The sequence below is a fragment of the Prinia subflava genome, chromosome 16 (assembly GCF_021018805.1).
Source record: "Prinia subflava isolate CZ2003 ecotype Zambia chromosome 16, Cam_Psub_1.2, whole genome shotgun sequence".
In the NCBI taxonomy this organism is placed as follows: domain Eukaryota; kingdom Metazoa; phylum Chordata; class Aves; order Passeriformes; family Cisticolidae; genus Prinia; species Prinia subflava.
The window spans coordinates 12,950,401-12,963,440 of NC_086262.1; the positions used below are offsets into that span (position 1 = coordinate 12,950,401).

At 44.5% G+C, this 13,040-nt stretch overlaps 1 protein-coding gene across 1 annotated transcript in view; it reads left to right on the plus strand.

Annotated features, from left to right (window-relative positions):
* GALNT10 (polypeptide N-acetylgalactosaminyltransferase 10) overlaps positions 1–10,964 on the plus strand; it is an 85,530-nt gene extending 74,566 nt beyond the window's left edge. Inside the window, exons 9-12 of the mRNA XM_063413178.1 lie at positions 940–1,161; positions 2,423–2,539; positions 4,273–4,422; positions 5,138–10,964. Of these exons, the coding sequence (XP_063269248.1) occupies positions 940–1,161; positions 2,423–2,539; positions 4,273–4,422; positions 5,138–5,305 (657 nt within the window). The 3' untranslated portion in view covers positions 5,306–10,964. The remainder of the gene's footprint in view (positions 1–939; positions 1,162–2,422; positions 2,540–4,272; positions 4,423–5,137) is intronic.
* The last annotated feature ends 2,076 nt before the right edge of the window (positions 10,965–13,040 follow it).

The following is a 13,040-nucleotide window of genomic DNA, read 5'->3' on the forward strand; positions in this document are numbered from 1 at the left end:
CTGGAAGGAGACAGCAGAGAAGTAGGAAAAGCTGTTTCTTGGCTTTTTAACAGACCCCTTGAGGTAAACACCTGCTCCTGTTGTGTTCAGGCTGCATTTGGGGCAGGATCAGCACACTGCTTACTCCTAGCTTCGTAATTTTTTTGGTAGTAAATTATGACTGCTGGAGCAGCTTCATGCAGGGAGTCACAAGTGCACATGGCACATTAACAAGGGGCACCAAGAATGTGCCTGATGTTGCCAGAGAACAGCTCAAGGTCCAGCACTCCCAAGGGCGCTGTGACAAGCAGGTTGTCTTGAGTGGGTGGTGTTTGTTGCTGTCTTTGGAGGTGCACAGGGGATTAAGCTTTAAATAATACATGAAATGTGCTGCTGCCATGAGGTAAAACCCTTTGCTTCTGTTCTGAAGGGTCATCACCTGAAAGCTCTGTATTCCTGAGGTATCTCAGAGTTTTACCCAAGAAAATGGAAAAATTGTGCTAAGAAAGAGTATTGTGAACTGCAGCTTTTCAGAAGGGAGTACTGCAAATCCCATTCCTAGATGGATATAAAAGATGCAATAAGATGGATTTAAGAAAGCAGCTTTTTGTGAGAGACCTTTGAATGTCCAGTGGTATTTACCAGCATCATGTTCTGACTAGTTTCCTTACAGAAAAAAAGGAAAAAAAAAACTTTTGATTAATGTTGTTTTTCTTAGCCACAAGGAACTAGATATAATGGCCAAGTGCCAGGATTCTGTTTTGACCTTAACTGAAAATATCTTTCTAAAAGTCCCTTGGAAATACAGAGTAATAAAAATAATCTTTGTCCTGAAGCTGGAGAGAAAGAGTGGATGTGAATGAAAACCCTTCCTGAGCAAAAACGTGCGAGCTGCTCTGAATGCTAATGGTGGTTTGTGCAGCACTCTCAGGTGGTTTCCCCTCTCGTTCTGCCCCACAGAACCTGAAGAGGGTGGCTGAGGTGTGGATGGATGAATATGCAGAGTACATTTACCAGCGCAGACCTGAGTACCGGCACCTCTCCGCGGGCGATGTCGCCGCTCAGAAGGAGCTTCGCAACAACCTGAACTGCAAAAGCTTCAAGTGGTTCATGAACGAGGTGGCCTGGGACTTGCCAAAGTTCTACCCACCAGTAGAGCCTCCAGCAGCTGCCTGGGGAGAGGCAAGTTTGTGCTCTGACATCTGCAGTGGGCAGATAGGCTGCGGTTTGGTTTGTTAAGGTTGTCCCTGTGCCTCAGTTGCTGTGGGTAAGGTGTGAGTTTTTAAAGATCTGCTTGATGTTTGAAAACCCAGAACTCCTCTAGCATTGCAGTGGCCTGATCAAAGCAGGCAGTTGGGCAGGCAGCTGCTTCTATTAGTGCACAGCTCCAACAAGAATAGAGACTTGGCTTGTTCTGCATGTTGTATATTTAGTAGAAAGCAGAATATGCCAGACGGGAGACTAGGGAGAGGCGGCAGCTGAGCAGTAGTGAAATCTTGTATTTCCAAAGGGCTTCACAACTGTGTTGAGCTACTCTTGTCCTTAGCTTTGCCATGTGAAAGGCAGGAAAACTACCTGTATTTCCAAAAGTCAGCTGTGTTCTGGGAATAGAATCACCCCAGGAGCAAGGCTGTGAATTGTTACACACAACTCTCATGGTTGAGTGTTTTGGGTCGCTTAAAGAATCACTGGGAAAGGTGTTGGCAAAAGCAGGTATAATATAAAAGTGGAAGCATGACAATGTTTGTTGGTAAAGTTCACTCTACTACTTTCTGGAGGGTTAAAGCACACAGAGAAAAAGCAAACTAAAATTTAAATCAATCAATCTAAAATTGAGATCAACCAAAAATTACCTGTGTGAAGACTGGGGATGGAAAAGGGTAAGGATAAAAAAGAATAAGGGAGATCCTCCCATAGAGTCACAAGGTTCAGAGTAGACCCCCTTACTAAACTTAGCTCTGAACTCAGCCTACAGTTTAAGCCCAATGGTTTAACAGCACTTCATCTGTAGCTTAAGTTGAACAATTCAACAAAAGATTCATGTTGAATTTGCTACAGCACAAGAGTAACTCACAAATCTAAAGTACTTAAGAATCCAGAAGAGCAGCATTCATTATACTTTTGCTGTAGCATATTCACACTGGCACAGACTTAAGGGAGCATGTACAAAGTGTAGACCTGTGAAAAGTGGTACCACCAGGCAACCCAGTCCACAGTGGGCTCTACAATCCTTCACTGCTGGGTTTTGCTGTGTGCTGGAGGTACAGCTGAGTCCTGTGCTGAGTTCTGTGCTTTCTTCTGGCTGTTACCGGCCCCCTCAAACTCACAGTTGAGAGAGGAATCCTAAAAACTAACTTCATACAAATACAGCTGCAATTTGAGACAATTTGAGCCTTCTTTCCTGGTAGGAGCAGGAGATTCAGTGCCTAATTCACTGTTTCAGATACGCAATGTGGGAACTGGACTGTGTGTGGACACTAAGCACGGAGCCCTGGGATCCCCACTGAGGCTGGAAAGCTGCGTGAAGGACAGAGGAGAGGCAGCGTGGAACAACGTGCAGGTAACAATCAGATAAATCATCAGCCCCTAAATCTGGGGAGGGAGAGGTTCCAAGGACCAGTGTTGAAGGTTCCAAGGACCAGTGTTGAATGAATGCCATTTAGAGCTGTCAGGTGCACCCCAAGGCTCACATGCTGATTGTATTTTGGTACAGGATGTGGCTTGTGTTTGTGACACAGGGGGATCTGGAGCGTGGCAGGCTCTGCAGAGCTTTTACCTCTGCTTTGAAGTTCTCAGAGTGAACAAAAGAAATGACAAAAAAAACCAGTGTGCCAAAACAATAAACCAGTAACAAGGCAGCTGTAATATGTAACAAAGTGAATATTAACTTCAAAGGTTGTGCTGAAAGAAGTGATAGAGGAGCATCATGCATATTAATGAACCCGCAGAAGCATTCAATAACTGTTCACTATCATCCTCCTGACAGGAGGCAAATGCATTATAAACACCCAACCAATGCTGGAGAGATGAAACCAGCCAGGTTATACATTCACCCTCTCAACATATGAGGTGCCAGAAACGACAGCTTTATTGTAACAGAAGGGAGGAAAATATTAGTTTGTCTAAACTGTAGCAGCTGAGCTGAGAAAGGATCAAGAAAACAATGCCTCTGTTACAGAGCTATGCATAACTCTTCAGGGAATGGCTTCTGTAGTAGGAGACAGAGGGTTGTTGCATATCAATTTGATGCGTGAAAAATAGAAACAAAACCAATTTACTCAGGCACAGTCCAAAACTAAGCCTCTGTTGTGTCAGGAGGATCTTGAAAATTAGTTTTGGCTTATGTTTAGGAAGAGAATGCAGTGTGAACTTCTGAGTAGCGTTGAGCCTAAATGATTGTGGTAATTTCTCTCTCAAGAGGGATTTAAAAGACAGCCAAGAACAAAGTAGTTTCTTTGTGCAAAAGTTTTTGGCCACACTGCTTCAAATAGCAGCACCCTGATCATTGCTTACCCTTCTGACTGCCCCATGAGAGATCTCTGAGGAGAACTATTCCTCCAGCTGACTCCAAGTGAGCCTCCAGAACAGCCTTTTCCTTAGGGACTGAAGGGAAGGTGTGCTGGCTGGCAGCCCTGCAGAGCCACATGGGCTCATGCTGCCCTTCCAGCAGGGCACTGCATTGCCAGCATAGGCTGTGCTCAGCTACTGGAGTTAAAACTCTTCCTCTGCTCTGTAGAGTCCCTCCTTCATTTCACCTGAGAGTGCTGAGAGTTCATTGCAGGGTCAGGGAAAGGGAACATCAGGAAGCAACACCCGGGTTTGCCCTTCCTGCACCCCTGCGGGCGGGGTGGGAGGCTGTGGCTCTGCTCTGTTGTCCCCAGAGTGTGGGACAGTTTCTCAAGGTGACTGCAGCTGCCTGTGCAGACTCCAGTGTTCTCTGCCAGTGTTAACTCCAAGCTGCTGGAGCTCTCCGGCTTTTTTGCTGGCTGGGAAGGGCTGTAATTGGTCAGCTGCTCACTTAATTCTTGATGTATGTCTGCATTGCAGAGACATCCAGGGCTGCTCTAGTACCCAGGCTGACCAGCATGGCTGGCTGCAGCAGCACAATCTTGTTTCACACGCTGTGTGACAGCTGCTGCAGAGGGTCCTCGTCAGCAGTCCCTGTCCCCAGAGGCAGGACTTTTTCTTCTGGAAGATACTGTCCTTTCCTTGAAGCCATCCCCACCCTGAGGGCACAGGGAACAGCATTCTGCCCAGTGCCAGCCATCATGAGGGTCCTGTTTGTCCTGACAGGTATTCACCTTCAGCTGGAGAGAGGACATCCGTCCAGGGGATCCTCAGCATACCAAGAAGTTTTGTTTTGATGCCATTTCCCACAGCAGCCCTGTGACCCTCTATGACTGCCATGGAATGAAGGGGAACCAGCTCTGGAGATACAGAAAAGTGAGTCTGTGTGTGTGGGTGTATTCTCATCTAAGGTGTCAAATTGCCTGAGGCACTTACGTTTCCTGAAAATGTCACCACTCGAGTTTTATTCCTTCTCTTCATGTAGCCCTAATAAGAGAATCTGCAGATGCCCTGTTGTCACTGTACCATTGATTAAAAAGAGGTGACTCCCTTGTTCCAGTGGTTAGAAAGGTGAGGACCCCAGGGCTCCTGAGCAGAGGACACTCTGTGCAGTGTCCCCACAGCTGACAGGGAGGTGATGCAACACCCTTGTGTTTGCAAAGAGAGGTTCTGAGAATTGGTTTGTTCTGAGCACTGGAATGTCCTGCCAAAGGCAGATAAGGATTTATTCATCCTTCTACTAAGAAATGCTATTGTGAGCCACAGGTAAGTAAATTCTTGTCTAAGTGCCCTGTCCTAGTCCTTGCAATCTGCTGGCACAGTGCCCGGGAGGGATGCAGCAGGATCCCAGCCTGGAGAGCCCCTGGGAAGATTTAGAGAGTCCCAATGCAGGTGGGAGGATTGGGCTGAGTTCTGTTGGAAGGGGTGGGAATGAACACACACATTTGTCAACCAGTTGAGTGTGGAACAACTTCAGATACACCCAAGCAACATAATAGCTCACCTTGGTGTTTAGAATTTCTTTCTGTTGGTTTGAAAACAACTTTTCTTTTCCACTTAAGCAACCTCACATCACATTTCTCTCCTCCAGGACAAGACCCTCTACCACCCAGTCAGCAGCAGCTGTATGGACTGCAGTGAGAGTGATCGAAAGATCTTTATGAACAGCTGCAATCCTTCATCTCCAACACAGCAGTGGATATTTGAACACACAAACTCAACCATCTTGGAAAGATTTAACAGAAACCTTGATCTTTAAAAGACTGAGAGAAAATATATCTATATTTTACAATTATAGTTTTTACTGGGGAGGGTGACAAAAAAATTTTTTTAATACTTTTTTTTTAAACACTTAATGAAGGTAAAAGGGAGAATCTCAGGAGAAGGTTAACTAGCAGGCCAGTCTTTATTGTGAAGATGCTGCATCCTTCTCTTCTAGGGATGGTGGAATTTTAAAGGCTTTGCCAGAGCCACTTCTGTGCTGAGACTGAATAGAAACTCTGTTTTTAGAGGAGTCTGAATGTGTTTCAAATGGCGCTTTTTTTTTTTTTTGCCTTTTTTGTTTTGTTTTATTTCCTACTTGGGTCTGGTGTTAAATGATTTTGTTATGCAGGACCCTGCAGGACTTTTTGTAGCTGCTATACCACCCACTGAAGCGTTCCCACATAGGTGCTTTGTCTTCCAAACTCCCTGTAAGTAAAATATTGAAGACAAGATTGAAGCCTCCAATCGGAAAAAAAAAAAAGTCCATTATTGTAAAATGAAATGAGTATTTTTTTGCTCTGAACCAAATATATTTCGAACAGGTTGAGTATTATTACTTTCCAAATCATAGCTCTGATTAAGGAATGAGCTCTAGTGGAAGTGCAGCCAAGTGTTGGGAATATGGCTGTTGTTATTAGCCATGAGGAATCTGGGTTTCTGGTCCATTCACTTTGCAGTCAGTTTGTCACTCGCTGTTGAATCTTCAAGGTGAAAGATTAGCAGAAGGTTTTTAAATAATCACAGTTCTTACAGGTGAAGACTTTATGCTAAGAGCCTTTGGATATCAGGTTCCAAATTTGCCTCTTACAACCTTTTTAGCACAGACATCTCCGGGATTTCTCAGAGTTAAATCTACTGTGTGAAGACAATTTCCATTCTTCCTTTAGAGGTTTGAAGGCTAAGTTAATTTGCAGTTGGTGTGAGCAGATTAATTCAGGATAATTAAGTCAGGGCTGAGATTAGCCATTGGTCTTTATCCATTTGTTCATCAGTCTGTAATTTCTTGAGTCTTGTGGTCAGTGGTGTTCTAGCCTTGTGGAAATGTGCTATTATTCTCTCCTCATTTCCCAGCACCCACAGCACTGTACAGTTTACTGTGACTGGAAATCTGTTTACTTTGGCACAGATTTGGGACTGATGGACCCATTTTCCTGGTACCCTCTCCCTTGTGCAGTGAGTGAGCAGTGCAAGGTGTTCCCCCTTCTGGTTGGGCTGTGGGATCTGCCAGACAGTGAACCAGGCTTGTCTCACCCCAGGAGCTGGAATGTACCGACACTAAAAAATGAATGGAGGACCACTGGTTCAAGTCTATCTGAAGCAAGTATTTTAAAAAAAATCTGGTTTAAAATGAAGTTGCTGCAAAAACACTTTTACTAGTTCCCCTGACTTAGTCTTGTACTGAAGGGAGCAGTGGCATTTTCTGGTGTAAGCTGTGAATGATGATGCAGTGAATCAGTGAACAGATGCTGTGTAAATTAGTAAACAGGATTCCTTTGGCAGGAGTTGCCCAGCTCCTTGGTTTGTCTGGCTGCCCATGCAGGGGTGTTGCAGCCAGCGCTGGGTGGTGGGGATGGGACCCCTGTGGGATGCTTGGTTAGCATGGTTAGTACATTGTCCCTCCTCAGAGGGGCAGGCAAGCTCTGCTCTGGGATGTCTTTCATGTGAAGGCGAGGAGATGCTTCCCTGCTGTCCCAAAACAAGCAGGAGGCTCCCTCTGCAGAGCTCCAGAAGCAAGAAGCCCTTTTATTGCCACTTGTAGGGTTGTGTCCCATGTTTCAGATGTGTTGGAGGCCGTGTAGTGCTGTGCCCGGCAGCTGGGAGCAAACAAGGACACAGCTGTCTGCCCCCTAAACTCTCCAGTCTGATGTATTGAGGAGGAGGCTCAGAATCATTTCCACCTCTCTCATTCACACAGCTGAGGCCATGTCTGACCTTTTCTGCCAACTTAGCTGCTCCATGCAGTCATGGAGAACAGGAAACATGGGCACTGCATTGCAGCTGGGACCAGGCTTCCCAAATGTTGACGTGTAAGATTTTGGGAGTGAAGAAAGAAAGAATAGCCCTAGACTTCCCTTGTGACAGTTCTGCAGCAGTATTGGATGGATGTGAGACCAGCATCAAGCAGAGTTGACATCTTGTTTTCAGTATGTCTGTCATCAGGATCTCTTTGCATTTCTGTGGGAGACAGAGTCACCTTCCAGCGCTTTGTGTCTGACTGCTGCTTTCCTTAAGTTATTAATGCTCTCATTAGCCAAGTAGTGCTGACTGTGGAGCCACTAGATGGCCTGACTAGATGTCTTTATGAATGTTTTAATGCCTGTGGAACAAGAAGCTGTTTGTCCATGAACAGTGCTAGTTTTTTGTAGCTGGGACAGAATCAGCATATTCTATAAATGGACTGTAGGTTGTTCTGCTTGCAGGTTGCAGCTTTGTGTGTCTTAAGTTTTCTAATGAGAGGATTAGCTTCTGTTTCTAAACTGCATGGCTTGCTTTGTACTTGGGCTCACCTTGTGAAGGAAGCCCTCGCTTGGCTCACTGGATTCTTGCTTCAGAGAGAGCTGCAGCAATGAACAGGTCTTTTACCACTTGGTAATCTTGATTTGGAGAGAAAGGTCAGCTCTTAGCAGCTTGCACCAACATTTTAGGCAATAGTTGAGGCAATTCCTGTTTGACAACCCACCACCAGTACACAGAAACCAGAGATTTAGTGTCAGTGGTTGTACCATGTCCATCTCAATGTGGTTGATCTCTTTTCTGAAGGTTTGGGATCTGAGTGTGGTAAGAGCCTCACAAATTCTGTACACTTCTGGCTAGCTCAGTGGGCTTTGAGCTATTAATTATTTGCATTAGTTATACTCTTCAGTACCCTAGAGGCTTTGTTGACTAATGCAAAGACTTAATATAACCAGCCATCCACTGATTGAGAAATATAAGCTGTATTTTATCATCTGCATCTTTAACTGAGCCTTTGCTGGGCAATCTGGTTAATTATTCCAATTACTTTTGGTTATTTGTAAGCAAGATCACTAAAGCATGAATACATAATCAAATCTTCACATCTGCATGCAAGTCAAGACTGGAGATTAAATACTGGTGATTATCTAATGCCAAATACATGTTTTCATATTTTTCCCCCAAAAGTATTGAAACACTCCTCTCTTTGTGGCTGCATAAGTGTTGCTGCTTTTAAGTATCAGAATCCCAGACAACAGGGTGTGTGTTATGTTGCATAAAAATACTTTGATTTGCTCTTGAAGCTGTTGTTGATCTATACTGGTGCTAATCTCTAAGGCCTGCAGACAGTAAATAGGTTTGGGGCTCTCATGTGTGCAAGGTGTCTTTTCTCATACCTAGGAAAATTAATTTTGTTTTTCAAACCACAATAGAAGAACGTGAGCCTTCCTGAAAGGGGAATACAGCATCATTAAAATAAAGATGTGCCTTTTTAAATGTAAATGTACAGCAAATGCTTAAACTTGAACCATTCCCTAGTGCCTTGCTGGACAAGAGAGGAGAGGGGAAAGGGTTGGGGGGTAAGGATGTAAGAGAAAGAAAGCTTGACTCCTGCAGTGTTCGTGTGTGGGTTTGTCTTTTTTTTTTTTTTTTTTTTTTTTTTTTTTGTCTGATTTTCTGTGCAAAATTATGTCTGATTTTCAGTGCAAAATTAGCGTGAACAACAGTAATTCAGAAGCTCTTGGGTTCCCTGTGTTGAATCGATATTGTTAATGACTCTGGGGAGGTTTGTCACTCCTAATAGGAAGACTCCTTGGAAGGGTTGGCAGCTTCCTCTGGGTGTGCTGGAACAGCTGAAGCTGTACTGGAGGATGTGCTGGTTAGCTGCTGGATGTTTCACCTCCCGGTCAAGGCTCATGATTTCACTGGCATGCAGGATCCTGCATTTTATTTTCTAAGTATGCAAATCACAAATAGTCCCAAAAGCATATCAAATCTGTAGCAGAAGTGTCTTTCAGAAGAAGTTGGTGGCTTCCATCACTGGGAAACTTTTTCAAGAGTGCATTAAAATCTCTAATACAGAAGTAGCAAGAAAGCGATTTCTCAGTCTGACTTTTCTTGTGGTTGGTTTTACAGCAGTCTGTGCACAGGGCTTTGCTTTCCTTTACTGCTAGAGTGTTCCAGTCAGCAAACTTTCCTTCTCCCTGCTGCAGCCAGATCAGTGAGCTGAGAGTCAAACAGGCAGCACCAGCATTGCAGGAGCACAGTGCTCTGGGGCTGCTGCAGGGCTGTGACAGCAGCTCTGCTGGCTCACACCCCCCAGGGGAGACATCTCCTAATAGATTGGGAAATCATGGAACTGCCAGGTGAAAAGGAAGAAGATTTTATTCTAAATCGTCTTTCAAGATACATACAGGGACTTGAATTGATTGGAGAGAACAGCCAGCCTCTGGCAGTCAGCCTGTCATGCTTGCAGTCAGAAGAGCCCTGGTAAAGCCAGGTGTGAAACAGCCCAAGTGATGCACGTGTGCCTTGCATCCCACATGCACTTCCAGCTGCTGGGGATCCTGGATTCACTGGGTGGTTTCACTGGGTGGTTTCACAGGATTCACAGCAAAGGGGAGCTGGCCTGTGAGTCAGGAGCACTGGGTCCTGCTCCCCAGCTGCCACGGCCTGTTGCTTGATCTTAAGCAAGGAAAGTCTGTGTGCTGCCATTTCCCAGCTTCTGTAGGATTCACCTTTAAGTGCTTTGTTTTCTGACCTGATGAGTGTTGAGTCCAGATTTTAAAACAAGCTGCAAATCCTCACCTGGTTCAAGTGGAGAGAGATGCAGTGGGTGGAGAATGGGAAATGAGATCTGAAATTGCCATCAGCATTCAACACAGACTTTGTCAATTTATTTCATATTCCTCATTAACCAGTCAGATTGATTTATTCACATTATAAATTTGAAGTGTAACCAAAATAAGCTCACCTCCTGTTCTGGTTTCTACTTTGTAGTGCCATGCTTTAGCTTGGAGAATCTGTATGGAACTAGGCAATGATAGATCATGGAAAACCTAATGAAAAGCCTTTGTCTGTTTTTGACTCTGCCTCTGCTAGCTGAGTACACTCCTTAGCTGACTGCATTTGAGCTTTCTTGCTGCTTCTGTATGACCCAAAAGGCTTCAATGATTCCAGCAGTTCTGAGTGATCTGGGAGTTTTATATAAAGCCACTGGATCTATGTGGTTTTAAATATACTAGTTCAACTCAAGGAGAAAAGTCTTAATCCCGGGTAGTGAGCAAACAAATGTGAACTTCAACCACAAAACAAGATAAAAACTGATCAAGCTAACAGCCTGAAACCTTAGCCCTTACGATAACAGCAACAAATAGCTTTAGCCTCTAGGGTGGAGAAGGGAATTGGTTTCAAAATGCATTCTCTAGGAACTCGGTGATTAGGTCTAAGTTTGTCTGTACCTTGTACTGCATGCATTTTCTCTGTAAAACTGGATGGTGCCTCTTGAATCAGTGTGTATTTATTTTGTGTGTATTAGGACCAACAGCCTAATATCTGGGGGTGGTAAAGGACTTGTAGCACTTTAATGTAGTAGCTTTCATAAATTGGGAATCATTGATAGAATGCCTAGTGTTTTTAAAGTTGAATGGACTTCCTTTTATAATATATTTAAAATAAATTTTTAATGTGTTTTCTGAAAACTGTGTACAAAGATATGACTGTCCCCACCTGTTTTGCTCCAGTGATTGATTTCTGCTTGTGAGAATAAGCTCAGCTGCCCTGCTGAGGTGTTTCCCCAGCACAGGTTTCCTGTCACTCTGTGCCCAGGGGTGCAATCCTGAAGGAACCACGGCTGTAGTGGAGGACCTGTACCCGGGTAGGACACCCTGGGGACAGCAGCCATGGACTGTCCTTGGCAGGGCACACTGGGAAGCACAGAGGAACTGAGAAAACCCAGCTGAGACCCATTTTTCTCTGCCTGTTTGCCTTGGGAGATCCATCCCACCCCGTGGTTTGCAGGGGAGGGTTTTAACAGTTCAGCCTTTTTTGTGTTCTGGTCTCCAAGTGGGGAGAGCAGGCTCAGCCCAGAACAGTAGAAATGTATCAGCATTGCTCATGTTCCCACTAGGAACCTCAGTGCTTCCTACTGTCACCACTTCATTTCTTCAGTGGCTTCTCAATGCTCCTTTTTACTCAGCTCCGTTGGGTGAAAAACAGTGGGGAGGAAAATGGATGGGAGACAATGAAAAGTGTGAAAATCTGTGTGTGGGAAAAGGAGCCTTTCTGGAGAGACCAGCAAGGCATGATCCCCAGGGAGGACTGTGCTGTGATTCTTGGCCATGGGAACATTGCCCAGGGTAAGTCTGTGCCAAAAGCTGTGACAGTTTAAGCGTTTTAGCAGGTTCAATATGTGCCACCCTAGAAAAGTGCTGAGGAGAGTGGGAGTCTGGGGGAAGGTGTCAGAGCAGTGTTTTCATTGGCCTCCCCAAGGTACTGCAAAAGGAAATGGTCTGATTTCTGATGATGAAAAGTTTAAAAAATCCTTCTTCCCAGGACATCTCAAGCAGCACAGACTGTTGGTAGAGAAGTATTTCTGTCCCGAGCCCCCTGAATGGCTCCATTAAAATGGTAAGTTCCAGATGAGAGCTACACCACCGACTTATCTTTAGAGGGTAGTGCTGCTCCAGGTGAGATTTACAGGCCTGCACAGGCTGCTCTAATTTGATTAGAGGCTGACTGGGATGGCCAAGCTATTACTGCTTCAGAGGCACTAAAGCTGCCTGGGTACTGATGGGTTTATGAAACATTGTTTCTCACTTCATTGCAGCTCCCACAAAGAATTATTGGATGAGGTTAGTGATAGATACCTAATAAAGAATGTCTCTATGAGGCAGTTTATTTTGCAGCAAGCTTGTTCCAGACTAGCAGACTGTGAAATCCGGAGGTTCCCATGAGGATAAATATGCTGAAATAAACTGCAATTATAAAAACACCTCCATGCTTTTTTTTTTTTTTAATTTTTATTTTTAAAGACTGAAAAAAAGTGTCATCGTGTTAGCCTGAGCAGGAGGTAATTAGCATTGAATTAGCAAACAGACAGTGACAAAAGCTGGGTTTTTCCTTCTAGTGAGCATTGCAAAATGAATTAAAACTTATAAAATAAATAAATAAAAATTAAATTTTATCTGCAGGGATGAGAGGTTCCAACCCAAGGTGAAATATAATCTGATGGTCAGTAGCAACCTGTTCTTACACCTGTTTCTTCCCAAAGCAGAGTCAGGTAGCACCTGCACAATCTCCTCCTCAAGGGGACAGGAAGAAGTTGTGCTTGTTAGGGACACGTCCCCTTTTATCTCCTTGCTTGCAATTATTATAATCTGTCCCTACAGTCTGTGGTTTTGGCTTCCTGAGTGTCAAAGATAATCCTTCTGCAAGATTTCCTCAGCCAGCCATTTGATTTTTATTGGTAATGTTAAGATAAAGCCAGAAAGCTTGTTATCAGCAGCTCTGAGATCTCTGTCAGCCTCTTGGTGTTTTCCCTTTCCCCAAAACAAGGGAATATCTGTATGGCTTTGCCAGGAGGGTATTACTTCAGGCAGGCAGATTCCAATCAGTTTGGCCTGGGGCTTTTATAAGCCGTAATGTTTTACTATTTAAAATCTCTTTGCTCTTTGCTAACTGCTTGTTTGGTCTGTGGGTAAAGTCATTAGTTTGCAGCAGCTTCCCGTGAGAAGGGCCGGCTCCAGGGAGCGTGTCCCCAGGAGGGAGCACCGCGG